Source organism: Xiphophorus hellerii, chromosome 6 (assembly GCF_003331165.1).
Source record: "Xiphophorus hellerii strain 12219 chromosome 6, Xiphophorus_hellerii-4.1, whole genome shotgun sequence".
NCBI lineage: Eukaryota > Metazoa > Chordata > Actinopteri > Cyprinodontiformes > Poeciliidae > Xiphophorus > Xiphophorus hellerii.
The window spans coordinates 16,623,538-16,641,135 of NC_045677.1; the positions used below are offsets into that span (position 1 = coordinate 16,623,538).

Sequence of the window (17,598 nt, forward strand, 5' to 3'; positions counted from 1 at the left end):
GACCATGGACATATAACCAAAGGAGGCACAACATCATCAACAGCAATCCTCAGTCACATGCCACATTAAGAGCAGCAGAGTTTCACTCCCTCCCTGTTCCCCCCGCCCCCACCAAGTGTTAAGTGATCTTGAAATGTGTCACCGGATTAGCAGAGTATGGCAGGATTTTACTGCAGAGCTTCGTTAACTTGCTGTGTTTATAAGCATCAGCCAATTAGCGTGCACCATCAAAAACGTTTTTCTGCAAGCCCTTCATTTCAGATGCAAAACCTTAATGGGCTTCCAAACTGGGTAAAAAAAAAAAAAAATATCTAACCTATTTAGAAAGCCATAAATCCATAAAAGATTAATTCTTACATTACAATATTGATTATTATTGTTATTTTAACTTTTATTATGGGAATAAATTAACAGAAGTATAAGTCTTCAGTTGTTTTAATGCATATTAAACTTTAACCTGAAAGAAAATAAAGGAAAGCAGAGAAAAAAAACGACATAAATTCTCTCTTTTGATCCATTTCAAATGGCTGACCATCCTTGTGATGGTCAGTCTAGGCCAGCAATTCTCAGAAGATATCCTTATGTCACAGCTGCACATTTGTGCACTCGTTGAACTACACAGTGGTGGGTGGAGGTTTCTTGGGAGAGAAAGAGCAGGTCTGGAGGGAAGGAAGGATAGAGAAAAGAGGCAAGCACAGCAAGGAGAACAAAAAGGGCCAAACAAACTCGTAAAAGGATGAGCAACTTGTAAAAAATGATGCAAGTGCTTCAGAAATTTGAAAAAGAAACAATGAGGGGAAAAGAGATGTTTAAAATTAGTTGTGAGGAAAAGGCAGAAAACGAGGAGACTGCTGCATAGTTACTGCCTAGCAACAGAGGTTATCTGACTCAATCTGCTTCCAAGTGCAAGTTTAGCACAGCTGCCATGGAGGGACTGGAATCCCATAATATGGTGGCAGCATATGTGCAATGTAGAGATAGAAAAGTATTCATACCCTTGACCTTGTCTACATTTTTCACATTAAAACTACAAACTTCACTATATTTTATTCAGATTTCAGAATGGACAAATACAAAGAAGCACAATGTTGTAAAATGGAAGGAAAAGCTTTTTTTTATGAAGAAGAAGAATTTGTGGTAAAAAGTAGTCAGTATAGCCTTCCTGGGACACCACTTTACAAAACCATATCTCCTGAGACATAGTATGTCTCTACCAACCTATATCATCTACAAATGATTTTGAGCAGTCAGATTGAATGTAGACTTACTTTGACCATTCTAGCCATCTAAAACAGGGGTCTTCAAATCTAGGCCTCAAGGGTTGGTGTCCTAGACCTTCTAGAAGTGTATCTGCTTCAACACAATAATGAGGTCTTTAGCAGGACTCTGAAGAGTTTGACTGCCTTCTGAGGGGGGTAATTAATTCAGCCATTTAATTCAGGTGTCCGGACCCAGGACACATGTGAAAATTACAGACCACCACCCCTCAAGGCCTGGATTTGAGGACCCTTGATCTAAAGTATTCCATTTTAACTTTAGCTGTATGTTTAAAGTAATTGTCCTGTTAGAAAGCAAACCTTTATCACAGTCTCAAGTCTTTTGCTGCATCTAAAAAGGTTTCTTCCGGTATTTTCTTTCTTTGCTTTTTTTCTTTTGCATTGTTCAACTTTCCTGTCCCATTCTGAAGAAAAACATCTACATAACATGGTGATGCCACTACCATGCATCACCATTGGATTTTTTTTCTTTTTTTCCCGTGATGCAAAGTGTTCATTTTATGTCACACTTGAGAGTCTGAAATGTAGGTCAGAACATTCAGTTTTGGTCTTATCTGATCAGAGCACCTTCTGCAACATGTGAGCGGTGCCCTCAATATGGCAAATGCTAAACGGGTCTTTATATGGATTTTTTACTTTTTCAATAATGGCTTGTTTTCTCACTCATAAACACCAGATCTGACAGCATCAAACATACAAATAGATAATTATATTTCACTGAGGTATACAATTTAGGAGTTTGTCTCTGAAGAGGGCTGGTTGTACTGAATTTATTTAGGGGTAACAGAGTAAAATATTCTGAATACAAATGCATGCCAGAATTATCTTTCAATTTATTTGTAAAAAAATATTTCTATAATTTTACTTATATTTTACAACCCGGAGCACTATTTTGTATTGATAACATAATAGTATGTAATTAGACCAAATCACAATAAAATAAACTGAAGATTCTAGCTATATGACGATGCAGAAAAGTTCCAGGTTTACCGCTTTTGCAAGGCAATGCAAGACTAAGAGATGATCACATTTTAATATTAAGTGGAAGGAAGAAATAAAACTTTCCCTTTTTAATTCCTGAGCACTACCTTTTGAGGCAAAAAGGAAAGTATATTGTCACAAAACATGAGCATCTGATGAGGCACGTGTTTTAAAGAAGGTTGTCTGATGGCAGCTAGATTTTCTTGCTATCAGCTTCGACAGATGGCAGAAAAAAAACAAGAAACCTTTTTCTCTTATTGCCACGCTCAGACCTTTCTTCTGAGGGCTGTTGTGTTTAACAGATCACTGTTACCAACAAGATTTACGAGAAATTAAACAATCTAAATTCCATTGCACAATCTTCAAAAACAACCTTATACCATGGTCAAGGGTCAGACCCCATAATGTTCATGCCTGCTTGTTACAAAACAGCACTTATCAGAACCAGGCCCACAGCACACACTCTTGTTGTCACACACACACACACACACACCCCCGGTGCCTCAACAGGGGTTTTATCTTCTGGTCACAAAAATGCCTTTTCCTGTTACAGCTGACACAGTGAGAGTCTGTCGTTGTGTGTTGGCTGGGTAACTGCGGCGGGGTCATCACCTTTCCACGGCTGAGGCCTTTTCAAAGGCCTCAGTCTCAGTCGATCCAGGGTCAGCAGAAGAAGTCAACCAGCTGGGTAAACAGCACAAGGGACACAGAGCGGAGAGGCCTCCGAGGGTGTCAACCTACAGTATCATCTTTCAGATCCATGGGTGTGCAATCTACTGTACAGCGATACTGAGGCCGGGTGTACCCACCAATGTGCTCCCACAGTTTATCTCCCCCGTCCACTAGATATAATATTTGGAAGAAATAAGCCCATGTATACACAGGTTGACCCTCTCCATGTCATATCTAGTAATTGAATGCTTTTATTCAAAACATGTTCAAGAAAAGAACTTGTCAAAATTCTGTATGGTGGTGTAACACAGTTTTATATGTGAACTACAGCAATTGGGAAAATACTTTAAGGAATTATAGAGGTGAACCAACTAGAATTTTGTGGACAATTTCAGATATCTAGTTTTTGCAAAGTTTTGACATTCCAAAGCCAAGTTTGGCTGTCTGACTTTCTCCTTGAAAAGTATAAAATAAAATTGTGTCTTAATGCAGAGACTTCGTCTTTGTGGTGACAAACTACAAAATTGAAGTTTGTATTCAATTTTAAAACTGCCTGTAGCATATCTTATGTTAGATAAAATTTAGTGTGGCTAGCATTATCAAAACAGAAGTCTGAGTGCATTTCCCAGCAAAGTGCTTCTCAAAATTTTAATAATGTATACCACCTAAGTAAATACCAGGTGATCAAAAACCCACATTGTTTTTAACAGAACCACAACAGAAGATGCAATTTTCTGTTTTCTTAAAAGATCCGTAGCTAATGACTAGAAAACTAACTGTTACTTAGTTTTACTTCCATTTCAGACCTGTAAGCACACCCTTTTAAGCTTCGCTTAACCCATTACATTAGCTTATTAGTCCTTGTAACTAAGTATTTCTGTATAAATTCACTCCTTTCTCTTTGTTACAGCAACAACATTGAGGTGTTGCTGTTAGAACAACCTTAAATGTCACATGGTGCATTTATCAGCCAACTTCTCTTTTTGTTTTTGATGTTAGCCTTTTAGGGAAAGGCTAACATCTTCAAAATGTTTACATTCAGATAAATATAACAAGAAAATAATACTTAACATACTTAACATGGCAGCTCATCAAGTACATCAGTTGAAATTCAGCAAAGTAATCAATACAAAATTATAACAAATTTTAAGTTAAAAGACTATGTTAACCAATACAGAATCATCCCCAAAGTTACAATGGTTACTGTTAGATGCCTATCTGATGCTTTCAATTTGAAAATTATTTCATTTTAGAGGTTAATCTTAAATGTTTCTCCTCCTCAATGTCAGTCATAACTTTAAAAAGTTGATAACTACACTTTGGCAACCAAACGCATCTTATCATCTGGCAAATACAAAATTCTAGGAAAGAGGTCAATATGGGCTTCCAAGAGATTCCCAGGTCACTATTTCAGGAAACTTGCTACCCATCCGAATGGGCGCTTAGCACCAGGGCTGTACAGAGACTGACTCTGGATAATAATAAATTCTCATTTCTTAGCTGCAGTTCAATTAAGAGGGACTCCTAGGAGAGCTCTAACTCAATTAGGATGGGTTTCCACATTAACCACGCTGGATCTGCCTCTGATGCCTCCATGCCAACCTCATTTCTGTGTCACCCTTAGACCAAAAAAGCTAACAGAGAACTTTTAGTGTGGGATTAACATATCATTGTGAGGTTAGATGTGTTGATTCACTTTAACAGAGACACTGACACATTTCATCAGCCACTATGCTTTTCAGGGATTGTGTGTCACTGAGAGCTGAGGCCACTCATGTGCAGTTATGCCAATGCAGTCCAAACAGAAGGGGAAATGCCAGGTCATCACTTCCTGCTGTAGTGTCACATCCTAATTCCTGTGCTGTGGTGGGCAAAAAAAAGAGAATCTTTTGGAAGACAGCAGGAGGAAGGCAGGTTTTCCAAACAGACAAGGCCAGTGACATGTGCACCGGTCAGCTTTGCTTCCATGCAGGGTACTGTTATGGATTTTAGCTGCATATCATTTGACTCCATTTCTCATAAGGCCAAGCGAGCCCTGTCAGAAAGTGGAGGCGATGGGTCACGGAACTCTAGCAGTACCAGACAATTTAACAAACCGTTCAGCCCTGTCATCTGTTTACAATGTTAGTAATGTCAACATCAATATGAGTGCAAACACAACACAAACGTCAGTACCTGCACGTTACGGAGGCAGGGTTACAGTTATGTTTCCATACCTCAGCCTTCATAGGGGAATCTTGTTTTGTGTTAGATACATAACAAAAAAATGGTATGCTAATTATACAGACCACCTCAATCAATTTACCTGTATTATTGACATCATTATCAATGGCAGCTTAGAAGAAATAAAACCTGTAAAGCTTTAGGATCCTTGCCAGTAATAAATCCTTATCCAGCAAAAGTCCCACTTAGATGGTAAATAAAATTAACTAATAAACTGTCCGAGCGCCTACAAGTAAATTAAAATGTCAAAGCTGAATTTGCTATGCTTTATTTCAACAAGGACATTATCAGGTGTAGACAGATGGACTACTGTAGGCTTTATACTCAATGCAAACTAAGGTACCCTTCATATTTCCCAGACTGCATTGTTCAATTTAAACATGATGTAATAATTCTTCTAAGTGTGGAAAATCTGCCATTCTCTTATCAGCTAACAAATTAAAATATGACACTCCTCTCTTTGCTATTTTATTATATCAACTGTATTGATTATTTATAAAGAAGCACTAACCAGATGGTTAGTTTGTAGTCAGATAATTTTGCTTTATTTAAACTGCTGCTCAAATACTGAAGAAAAAGTTTTTTTTGTCCTCGCCATTGTATGCATTTAAACTGAAAACTCCTATTGTTTTGATATATGAAGACTTCAATCATCAATTTGTTAAATAAAAATTAAATGAGTCATATTTCTTTGTTTCATTTTGTCCAATGTTATCACAAGACTTTCCTTACTGAACCAAAACAGACTTGAGAAAGCTAGAAGTTTTGAAAGCAGCAGAAAATTAAGATATAAAAAGATTACACCGATGTGTAGATCTTGATTAGTGCAAATCAAGGTAAACAAGATTAGTGCATCTCTAATAATTTATTGTCAAACTGGCTAGAAGAATAGTCATTCTTTATAATTCTTATTTAAATGTATTAAAATTGCTGGTTATTCCAGTTCTGGCTGTACCCTATAAATGTCAAAAAGTAACACTGCTCCCAATCCAACCCATACTTCAAAATCAAGACCTATTCACCCTGAAATCTGCAGGGATATCTAATTGTTGTTTGGTTAGGCTAGCACAAGGGTGGGTGATGTTTGGCGTGGGATGGAGCTCCATTATTCTACAGAGAACACTCACAACCTTTGCTCTAAATAAAAAAAAACAACCTTGTCCGATATTTCCATTACTATAATCACAAGGTTCAACCTTCCTTTGCAGTTTTGCTCAGTAGTGGTAGAATATCTATGCCTCAGGTTATTCATTGTGTCAGCTGTTTGAATGACTCAATGTCAGCAAAACACATGCCCCAGAAATCCTTGTACTCTGTAAATACCATCGCATGTGAAATGCCTGATCCTACACGCTACAATATATGGAAATTATGCAATATGGTGGGATGACCACTTGCACCACACTGAAAGCGTCAATAGCTGTTATGCTGCAGTTTGATGGTAAAAATGCTTATTTATGACTAGAGTGAATAGGTGCTCGAATGTCGCTCTGTCGGCTTATTGGTATAAATCGATTACAGGAAAGAGGGTAGGACATCAATGAATCATGGCAAAACATTACAGAAAAGAACCCATGCTCAAGAAGAACAGCTTACCTTCGTAACCACGTTCTGTTCAAGCCCTGTGTGCAGCTCGAATGTCGACTCATTGTACTGACACTGCATGCTGTCATTGTGGCCGCTGGGACCCCCACCAGCATAAAGAGCTGGCCCGGTGCTTATGTTCATCTGGAGGTTTGCAGTCTGCCTAGTTCTGTTAGCCAGGGGCTGGCTGGTGCATGTGATGTTTGGCTCCGCGAGAAGAAAATTGTCAGAAAATTGGCTGAATCCAATAAATAACGCCGGGATCCATGTCAGCACGATCAGCTGTTTCTGGTATTTCCCAAACCCCCCGAGAGAAGGCAGGACAGACTCGTCGATGTGAGTCAGCAGCTCCGGAGACGCGGTTTCGGGGGTCACGAAGCCGTTCTCCGGCTGGCGGTCCCCCGTTTCGAGCTGCACCACGGCCATCGCGGTGGTTACGCCGATAGATGCTTCCGATGTGTGGCGAAGCCGGGGGTTTGCAGTGCTCGCCCCCTCCCTGTTGTCGACTCCACAATGCGTCAATGCTCGCAGCTCTTGGCGGTGGAAGCCGTACGCAGTCAATCACTGGAATGGAAATAAGACGCACCTCTTCATTATCAGGAAGCACTTCCCTCTTTCAGGCTGTCTGCCGCCTAAAAAAAAAAAAAAAATCCGCCGTGCGGGGCACTTTAGCAGACCTATAGGCTCCCAAATATAAAGCGGATTACAATTAGGTAATGACGATTTTTTTCCATCGTTCCGCCCGACGAGTTTCTACTTCTCAGTTGCAGCAGACTGAGTGAAGCTAAGTGCTTCCTGTGGGAGTGACAGGAAACACACCTGCGAAAGGTAGAGTCCTACTGACTGACTTGGCCACCTGTAACAACAGGCAGAAAAAATAAATAAATAAATAAATAAATAAATAAATAAATAAATAAATAAATAAATAAAATAAAATAAAACATACATACATACATACATACATACATACATACATACATACATACATACATACATACATAAAAAGTCGGTAATATTCCATTCCTCTTTTTTTATGGCCACATTCAAATATGATTTTCACGTTCAACTGTTTTCATAATGCTTATTACATAAATATACTTACTACATAAATACGCTGGTATTTTATAAAAAGTTATAAAAAAAATTACCAGCGATTACAATAACACAAACTTTTAAAACTTTGCAACAGTAACACTTTAAAATATTCAGACTACTCATGCCTATACGCGTTAAAATTGTCAGACCTGGGATAAGATGTATTCAAGGAATACGCCAGCGATAAGGATGACGTTGTAATAACTCCGCCCATTCAGGAAACAAGAATATTGCCTTGTTTAACAGAGAATGACAGAACTATCTGAATAATCACATCATTAAAAACAATACCACAAGCAAACAGTAAATGATGAAGTTTACTTCTCCAATTTGTAAATCTATACCCTCACTCAACTAGCCTACTGTTTTATACACTGAAAGAAGCAAACGCCATTTTTATTTGTGTTTTACTCAGTTATTTCTCACCATAAAGGGTTTTAATACAGTTACACAGTTACACAGAATTAAGTGTACTAAAATAAATTCCAATATGCTAAATATATTTTAGAAATTATAGTAAACTAGATTTTAAGCCTGCCATTTTGAAACAACTTATTTCACACTTCGTAGGCTACATTTAAGTTGAAGTTAAATAATTAGAATTTAATTTAAAGTAGTGTACAACTTAATGTACTTATGTCTTTATTTGAATTTTTGATTATTTTATGCTAGAATAAAACATTTTACAGAGAGGATATCCTGCCCTAAGTGGAGGAGTTTAAGAATCTCTGGATCTTGTTTACGCATGAGGAAAAAATGGAATGGGAGATCGACAAACGGATTGTGTTGTGGTGGAGAGACAGCTGAGTCAAAAACTGATTTACCGGTCGACCTACATTCCTACCCTCTTGTAAAGTCATGAGCTTTGGATCAAAACCGAAAGAACGAGGTCACGTATACAGGTTGCCGAAATGAATATTATCCGTAGGGTGCCTGGCTCTCCCTTAGAGATACGGTTAGATGCTAAGTCTTCCTGGAGGGACTCATAGTAGAGTCGCTGTTCTTTCACATCGAGAGGAGCCAGTTGAGGTGGCTCGGGCACCTGGATGCCTCTCTGATGAGGTGTTCCGGGGACGTCCCACCAGGAGGAGGCCCCGGGGAAGACCCAGGACACGTTGGAGGCACTATGTTTCTCAGCTGGCCTGGGAATGCCTTGGGGTTCCCCCTGAGGAGCTGACCCAAGTGGCTGGGGAGAGGAAAGTCTGCTACCCCTGCAACCCGACTCCGGATAAGCAGAAGAAGATGGATGGATGTATAATACATTTTAATCTTATTTTAAGTGTATTTTGAATGCTTTACTTGAACTTGCATTGAAAATAGTACATATTCTAAATATATTAAAACTTATTCCATAACAATATTTTAATAATTAGTATAAGAGCTTCATTAATTGAAAAAAATATATATATTATGCATTGCAGTTGCATGTAACGTGCTAAGAGACTATGCTACTTCTAAAAAATATGTATATATTAAAGTGAAAATACAATAATCATCCATTCAAAAATATGTATGTATGCTTTTATTTAGTTGAATTTCGGATTGCACTTCTGTCGCATTGCTGTGCGCACCACAGAAACCAGTAGTGCTTTATGTTTGTGTATGTCATTACTTTGAGCTTCTTTTATTAATGAAAATATATATTTTAAATATCCCACAAGTTTTTCCACAAAATACCTTCTAAATCTTTAATAATTAGCTTAAAAAGATTTTTAGGCAATAAAACAAATTTATTAAGCACTTCCAGTTCCATAGAACATTTGAATGCTAAAAGGCAGCACAACCTTTTAAAAACATTAGTTTTTTAAGAACTTGTGTTAGCCCAAATAAATACAAATGAATTTAACATCTATGCAAAAAGTAAGTATTTATGATTTTTTTTTTTTTTTTATTGGTTAAATTCTTCATTGTTCCACTTCCATCTTCTTGCTGAGTACGCCTTAGAAACTGTGGTTCCTGGAAGCTGCTCAATAACTGCATTTGTTAAAAGGAAAAAAAACAACAAAAAACAGCCATTTTAAATATTTTTATAAGTACCGGTACTAGTGCAGGCCGACAAGGCTTCACCCATATTATGGCAGGGTCAATAAAACTTACCAATTGTGGCCTGCCCTGTTTAAAACTGCAACATTCCTGCCAGGTAAGATGTGTTATTTGAGGAAATAAAAGCAGACCATTAAATCTAAAGCTAATCACCAACAACAGTCCATTACACTACAGCTTACCACCTCAGATTCACTGTCAAAACCCCATTTCAGAAAGCAGGTGGAGACACGAACTACTCTGCAAAGGAGAACCTTGTCATGTTGATGTTAATGATAGATTCACATCCACCTCATGGGCATCTCTGCTGTACATGAAAGGGTGACATAGTAACTTTCATGACAGGGTCCTGTTGGCATTAAAACAAAGCGCAGCACAAACAAAGAATGTCCTCGTCGTCATATGTGATATGAGTGATTGGCGGGCTGAAATTTTATTGAGAAAAACTGACTGTGGCAAAAAACGGTAACACTTGATAAATATATTCATTCTGGAAAGATAAAACATCTAATTGTGGTGTGATTACTCTCTTCCGACAGAGATTTCTGAGGAGTCGTTACTCTCCAACGTCTACAGGCTCCCCCAGAAAATGACACACAATTTCTGACAGTTTCAGAGAAATTCAATCTATTTAAAATATTCCTAAGTAGATCATTTATTTGAGAATGTAATTTTTTTCCTAAAAACTGACATACTCTACGACATGGTCTATGGCTGCAAGTTTCTTATACATCACCATGTCATCACTCATCACATGATCACAAGCAGGCGGCGCAGGTGGAGCAGCTGATCCATCCCACGCAACTCTTTCTGCACTGGAGAGGCTATAATGGCATGAATAAAATATAAATTAGCTATTATCAGATCGATTATCTATATACTTCTCTAAACTGTGGTTAGTGTGATTTATGAGAATATATAACATAGTTTAATAACCCTCTTCAATTGTGTGTTGTCACATGGTTTTACCAGCAAGTCCTACTGAGAGCTAGGCCACAAAGGATCATTGCTAAAGGAGCTGGTTGTTGACAAAGTGCTGACTTCAAGCATATTTTTGGAAAAGTTGAGTGGAGGGAAAACGTGTTGTGAAAGTACATCAGGTATAGCCACAGCTGTGTGGGAAGACTTTATAGCAAAGTCAATATAAAGCTTGGGTGGATGCTGCTTGAGCTAGTGCTCAGCAATGCCTCAGGCTGTTTGTCTCCATGCAACTGTGGTCAGTTACACACAAGGAGTGTGAGTGTAACTAGACCCCCATGTGAAAACACAATCCCACTCCTGACAAGTTTTGAGAAATTTCCCCAATGTGGGTAGTGCAAAGAGACACTAAAGAGGCATGTCCAAGTACGGGAAAGAAGGTTCTTTCACTGACTTATCAGTATTCATGGTTGCCACCACCTGAAGACAAAAGAACACTCTAAGCAAAACAGAGAAAAAGTTATTGAAAAGTACAAGTCAGAGGATGGATACAAGAACATCTCACATTTCATTAGGTTGGAGCGCACAGAGAAAAGGGATCTTTGACCATTTCTCTTTGCACAACCTTGATAGTCAGAGTTCTCATATGTAGTCCTCTAATCAGTTCAGTCTGCAGGTTTTCTACAGGGCTAAAATCTAGTGACGTAAATGAGAACAAAGTAAGGATCGTTAGTTTGTCTGGTGAACCATTTCTGTCTTGATTTAGACATTTGTTTTGGACTGCCAGACTGCTGAAAGTTTCAACAAAGTTTGCCAAAGTGTTATTTAAAATGTCCTGGTATTTTAAAAAAAATCCAAGAGAACTTTTAATAAGGTTCTCAATGTCCTTGTAAGAAGAACAGGCCCCTAGAATCATAGATCCTCCACCATACTTAGCACAAGGCACTGTCAAGTTTGTTTTTTTCCCCAGATATCTATACCTTTACAGGGTGTAGTCTCAGTAATTTTTAGAGTAATCTGCTTGCTTGTGTTTGTGACAGTAGGGCATGAAGTACTTTTTGTCTGATATGTTTCCAAAATAACAAGATAGCATTTACATGTGAAAAAATGACTGTAATGGACACTTGGTGACCACAAGACATTTTATGCTAAATTGCTTAAATAGTGAACTTTGGACATTTTTTGTTTTCCACCTGCTTTACTTCTTTGTGTTGCAGTTCTGATCGTACAAATTGGCAAGTTTAAGAATGTATTGTAACCATTTTCTAGCATGAACATCAACGCACATCTGCCTTGCTTGAATGGCACATTCTCTTGTCTTTCCCAATTTGAAGAGTAGAAAAGAATAAAAAGCCTTGTGACCTTTGTTTTTTGTTTTGTTTTTATGTAGAATCTTTCCCTCTACCTATTGATATTCAGGGTTCTCTACATTGTTTACTGGAGGATTATACCACTTAATTAATTTTAAATTTAAATTTAACCCTGTATCCAATAATTCTGTTCAAGCTAATCACATTTTTAAAATCATTTTTCTTATAATACACTGCTTTGGAAAGACCAATAAATAGAACATCAACACTAAGCATGTTTTGCAGAAAATAGATTAAAGGATCAAAATATAAACATGGAACTTAAAAATGGCCTTGCTTGATTGAAACGTCAATAAACTTTATCATGGTGCTTTAACATGTGATAGATCTACACCATGGATAAGATGCTTTTAGTAATGCTTCGCCCTTCTGGCCGTTGAGTGTAATTGCATGTATTTAACTTGAAGTCCACTCAGAGTATTTCAATTAAGTGTATTTTTCAATAAAAATAGTTGCCATTAGTTTTTTATGGCAATTATAAGCAATACTTTCCATGATTTTATAAATACTAGACCTGAATGTAATTTCCATCTATAATTTCCCTAAAATAATGTATTTTTAAAAAATAACACTATAATTCTGTGATTACAATCCGGACTGCACAAACCGCCTCAGCAAGTGCTTGAAAAACAGACGCTGCATTTGTAGTGTACTCTACATTACCAAAAATATTAGGTCACACATCCACATCACTGAATTCAAGTGTTGCAATCACTTCAATGGCCATATGTGCAAAATCCAGCATATTGGCATGTAAAACATTTTTGAAAAGATGGATTGTTCTCTACAACTCATTGAATTCCAGCCAAGTACCATGATAGGAATCCACCTGTGCAGTAGTTCCAGCTGTAAAAAATGTCCTCGCAGTCAGTGTTTCTATAAAAAAGTAAAGACATTGGGGATTATAGCAACCAAGCCGGCAGGCTGGGCTATATCTCAGGAAGGGGTCAATGGATAATGAGGTGCATGGGGTGCAGAGATAACCAACTTCAATTGCCACAGATTTTCACATTGCATGTGGCCTTCAGATTGGTTAAAAATTAATCTAGAGAGCTTAATTGAATGGGTTTTCATGGCTAAGCAACCCTCATATCACCCAGTTCAAAGCAATGTGTCAGATACAGGTCTGTAAAGCACTAGCATCCAGGAAAATGAAGACATGTTCACAAGAGGATTGAATCACGCCTCTTTGTCTGGCACGCCAAAGAACCAGACTGGGTTTGGCAGTTGCCAGGAGAACGGCACTTGCATGACTACGTGGTGTCACGTGTAACCTGTGTATAAGGGAATTATAATCTGGTGATGTTTTTACAGGAGTTGGGCACAGCTTCTTAGTTTCCTTTATGAAAGTCTTAATGCTTCAGCAAACAACAACATTTTAGACAATTTAATTCACCAAATGCGTGGGAATACACTTGGAATTGCTCTTTCCTGTTCCAACATGACTCTTCACCAGTGGACAATGTAAGGTTCATACAGATGTGGATGAGTGAGTTTGGTGTGGAAAAACGTGACTGACCTGCAAAGAGTTCTGACCTCAACCTGATAGAAGACATTTGGGATGAAGTTAAAGGCTTCTGTGAGCCAGGACATTTAGTCAAACATCAATGCCCGGCTCACACATTTTGTTTCGGAGAAATGTTAAGAAACTTTTGTTAAATGTTAACACTTTTAAATCTTTTACAGGTCCTTCCTAGTGGAGTTGGTGCTTTGATAGCTACAAAGTGTAGACAAAAGCCATAGCAAGGCCTTAGTAATAAAACTGGATCGTTAATATGTGTGCAAAGGCAAATCATCCAATGTCTTTGGCAACAAGGTGCATGTCTTCTTATTTTTGTTGCGCTCGGGTGACCCCTGCTGGCGAGTAACGTAACTCCTACTTGCCAATTGAGCTTGCCTGTGAACTTTTTTCTAAGGTAATTCATTTTGTGCAGCTTTTTGTTTCTGCCATGCTGGCAAAAAAAAAAAAATGCATTAAAGTTATATTGTTGAATTCTTGCACTATTTTAGTTTTATCTTTGTGGCTTTTGATTGCAGGGTTTTTGAAAATAAATGATCAGGTATGTCTGAAAAATGAAATATAATTCTAAGTAATATTGTCTGTTATATAATACTTCTGGGTGGTGTAACATATTTTATTGTCAAAGGATTTTGCATGATTGCAAAAAACAGTAACCGTTGGACAGTCACTTTTAGACATCGTATTATTTGTCATCTCAGACCTTCTAATTGCACTGCCTAGCAACTCATACAGGTGTGTCAAGGATCCGCCCATACGTAATGGTATGAGTCAGCTCACTGTGTGCGTATGAGCCAGCACAGGCATGAACATGTTATTCTGTCTGTTTCAGTGTTTTAAAATGGGTGGTTACATAGGTTTTGAAAGACAGCAAAATCTTAGCCCTTTCACTCCTGCAGTGAGTAATCTACAACTAGGAAACTTCTGAGAAGAAAAGACATGGCTCAGATAAAAGTCTGACTCAGAATCGACACTTCCCTTAGTGATGAGAAACAGTAGTCTAATCATATGAAATAATTTTTGTGCAACTATAAAGCAGAATCAAAAGGTGTCTTATCTCTGAAAAACAAGCTAACCATGTCACATATTTGAGTTCAAAGGTCCAGCAGAGAGTGAAATCCATCATTTATTGCTCTGGTGATGGTATCAGTTTAGATAGAAAAACAAATAATCTCCTGGGCGTTGTCTTTGTTCAGAGGTGTAAACACAAAGAAATACAAACTTATGAAGTATGTAATAAAGAGTCTTCAGTCTTTTCCTACAGATAAGATACTATTGTACGAATGGGGGTATGTTTCCATAATGTTCTTACGGCTTCCTTAGAAGTAAAACAGGCCTTGATCATTAACTCCTGTCAAGGCTGTAAAGATGCAAAGGTCACAATGGTTCTATTTCTCTTAAAAAGTACAATATAGACAATTTGAAGTCATTTAATACATTGTTTCTTCAAAGTTATGTTTCAGTTACTGACATTCCATTGTTGAAACGCCTTCAACTTTTTTTCAGGAGATTTTGGCTTCCACTCAGTACCAAAAAGAGTTCATTAACCCAAAGAGGAATTCACTTCCTGCAGTGACATTTATTTTCTCACTAATAGGGCTTGCTGCACATTTTTCATGGACATCTTTATAGATAAAAATCACTTCCTAGGGAGAGAAAAGTTGTTTCTGGCGATAATACAATCTTACTGGAAACATTTTCAACATCTTTTCAACTCACGTCACCTTTATGGCATAAAAATAAAGCCTAAAGGAACCTGGGTACAACATTAATAAACAAGATGATGTGAAGTGCCTGCAGTGTGTCTACTAAACCAGCTGTCAGGATGTTTGCTCCCGGTTACTCTCATGATGTCAGTACTAGTGTCTGGAAATGATTTCATTGGTGTCAGCAGCCACGAGACATGCTGGGATTCAAGAATAATCAGCTTGGAAGTGTTAACCTGTTGGTGCCCTTGTACTGCTCCACATTTAATACTCTGTCCTTCCTTAAGGAACCTTGTGAGTTATGGAGCCCATTTTTTAGCTGAATTTTTTTCAAGTCAAGTTGTTGCAGCCATTTTAATAGCAATGCAATCTTTGCAACAAAGCTCCTCTTTATGATCAGGGAATAAAGCAGGACAGAAACAGGGATTTTAGCACATAAGGCAAACAGTAAGTTAAATATTAACAAGCCCAAAGACACATTAGTCAAAGCTTTTACTTTCTTTTCAAAACATGCCGTGCGCATCTGAAGCTTTAATGCACATAAACGTTGAGAGAACAAAAGCAAAGTTTTGTTTCTTTTGGTTTTAATGTAAGAAGACACAAAATTTAAGATTTTTTTTTTTTTTTTATTTGTATTTTTTTGCAGTTAAGGTGGAAAGACTTACACCTCCCCTCCTCATCTGGTTTCAGTTAAATTTCAGGTATTAAGGTTGTTAAGGTGCACATGTTTCATCTTGCAGCATCTTTGTTGACAGAAAGCATGTTAAGCGGCAAACAAAGCAAAACCTCTTAGGGATGCAGGGTGTGTCTCAGTCTGAGAATGAGACTGCCTTTTCAAGAAACTATTGTTACTGCATTGAATTATGTTCTTAATGAGACAAACAATTATCAGAATAGTTTTTAAAACAAGTTTACATTTATTATGTTAGTATTTGCAAAAGACAACATGTAGATGTCCTAAGAGTTTTTTATTTTACAGATCTGGGCATTGGTTGGGTTTACAGTTCCAGTGTTTACCCACAATCATATCTCCTCGCCCTGATTAGTCTTTTCTACTCTGCCCTCACACTTCCCCGTGATTTTGTGGCATGTCTGTTCAAACACTCCATATACAATTTCTTTAAAAAAAGTATTGATATCCACTGAATTTGTTCAAATTTGTTATGTTATAATTACACTACTTTAATTTACAAGCAGGTGGACTCTCTTTATGAATAAGGTGACTTCTAAAATTGTCTTCGGGGGTATTTATTTGGACGTATCTGGAAAATTCAAATTTTGACTTGCAAAACAATTTTTTTTGAAAATGCATGTTTTTGTCCTTACACTTCAGAATTATGCATTACTTTGTGTTGATGTTTCACATAGCAGTCCATTAAAACACCAAAGTTTGTTTAACCTGATAAAATGACTTTTCCAAAGCATTTTTTAAATGGCCCTCACTCCAGAGGGATCAGTATATATCCAAACTCAACATATAATTTCATCCTCTACCTGAGATTGCCTAATAATATAAAAAAAAGATCAAAGATGTTATTATTTTTCTTCTTCTCTTCTTGACATCATAAAAATTTTATGTTACTTTCCCTACAGCAGCACAACTAGATAAGATCGTGCTTGGAGTAGCTATTAGGAACTAGTTTTTTTAAATGTTGGCTCACAATGACCGTGTATGCATGTATGACCCGCCCTTTACTGTCTACTTGTGACTCTCACACCCTTTCACTTTTCAGCCTGTTTAAATACTCCCACTAGTACTTGTGCGCAGACTTCTTGTGACCTCGAGAATGCTGAACTTCGTATGACAGACTTTTGCCTCTCTCTTCACTCTGGTTAAAGATTGCCAAAAGTTTCAGCCATTAATTGTTGTTAAGCAGATTCTTTCATGGCAGAAAAATAAACCTTTGGAAATGTTTATGTGTAAAAGGCCAGGAGAGGGAGTCATGGCAACAGAGACAATTGTTTAGAGTCAAAAATTGCATTGTGGATTTGAAGTGAAGCAATACAATCAACACATTGTAAGATACAAAAGCTACTTTTATGCCTTTGAGTTATAAAAGGCATAACTGAGAAAAATTAAAATATGTTTTTTTAAATTATTTTTCTCATTTTATTGTTGCACTTGTTTCTCTATAATAGTTGCCCAAACCTTATGCAATGTGTCTTTAATTTAATAAAGTCAATTATGCAGTGGGGCAATAACCAGAGAC

At 37.5% G+C, this 17,598-nt stretch overlaps 1 protein-coding gene across 2 annotated transcripts in view; it reads right to left on the reverse strand.

Annotated features, from left to right (window-relative positions):
• The window catches only part of LOC116721480 (solute carrier family 22 member 23-like), a 37,386-nt gene extending 29,851 nt beyond the window's left edge, over positions 1-7,535 (reverse strand). The window contains exon 1 of one of the 2 annotated variants that reach the window (XM_032565230.1): positions 6,750-7,535. In XM_032565230.1, the coding sequence (XP_032421121.1) occupies positions 6,750-7,163 (414 nt within the window). In that variant the 5' untranslated portion in view covers positions 7,164-7,535. Of the gene's footprint in view, positions 1-2,870; positions 3,067-6,749 lie in introns of those variants that run through there. The other variant, XM_032565231.1, reaches the window with a different exon arrangement.
• Between the last annotated feature and the right edge of the window lie 10,063 nt (positions 7,536-17,598).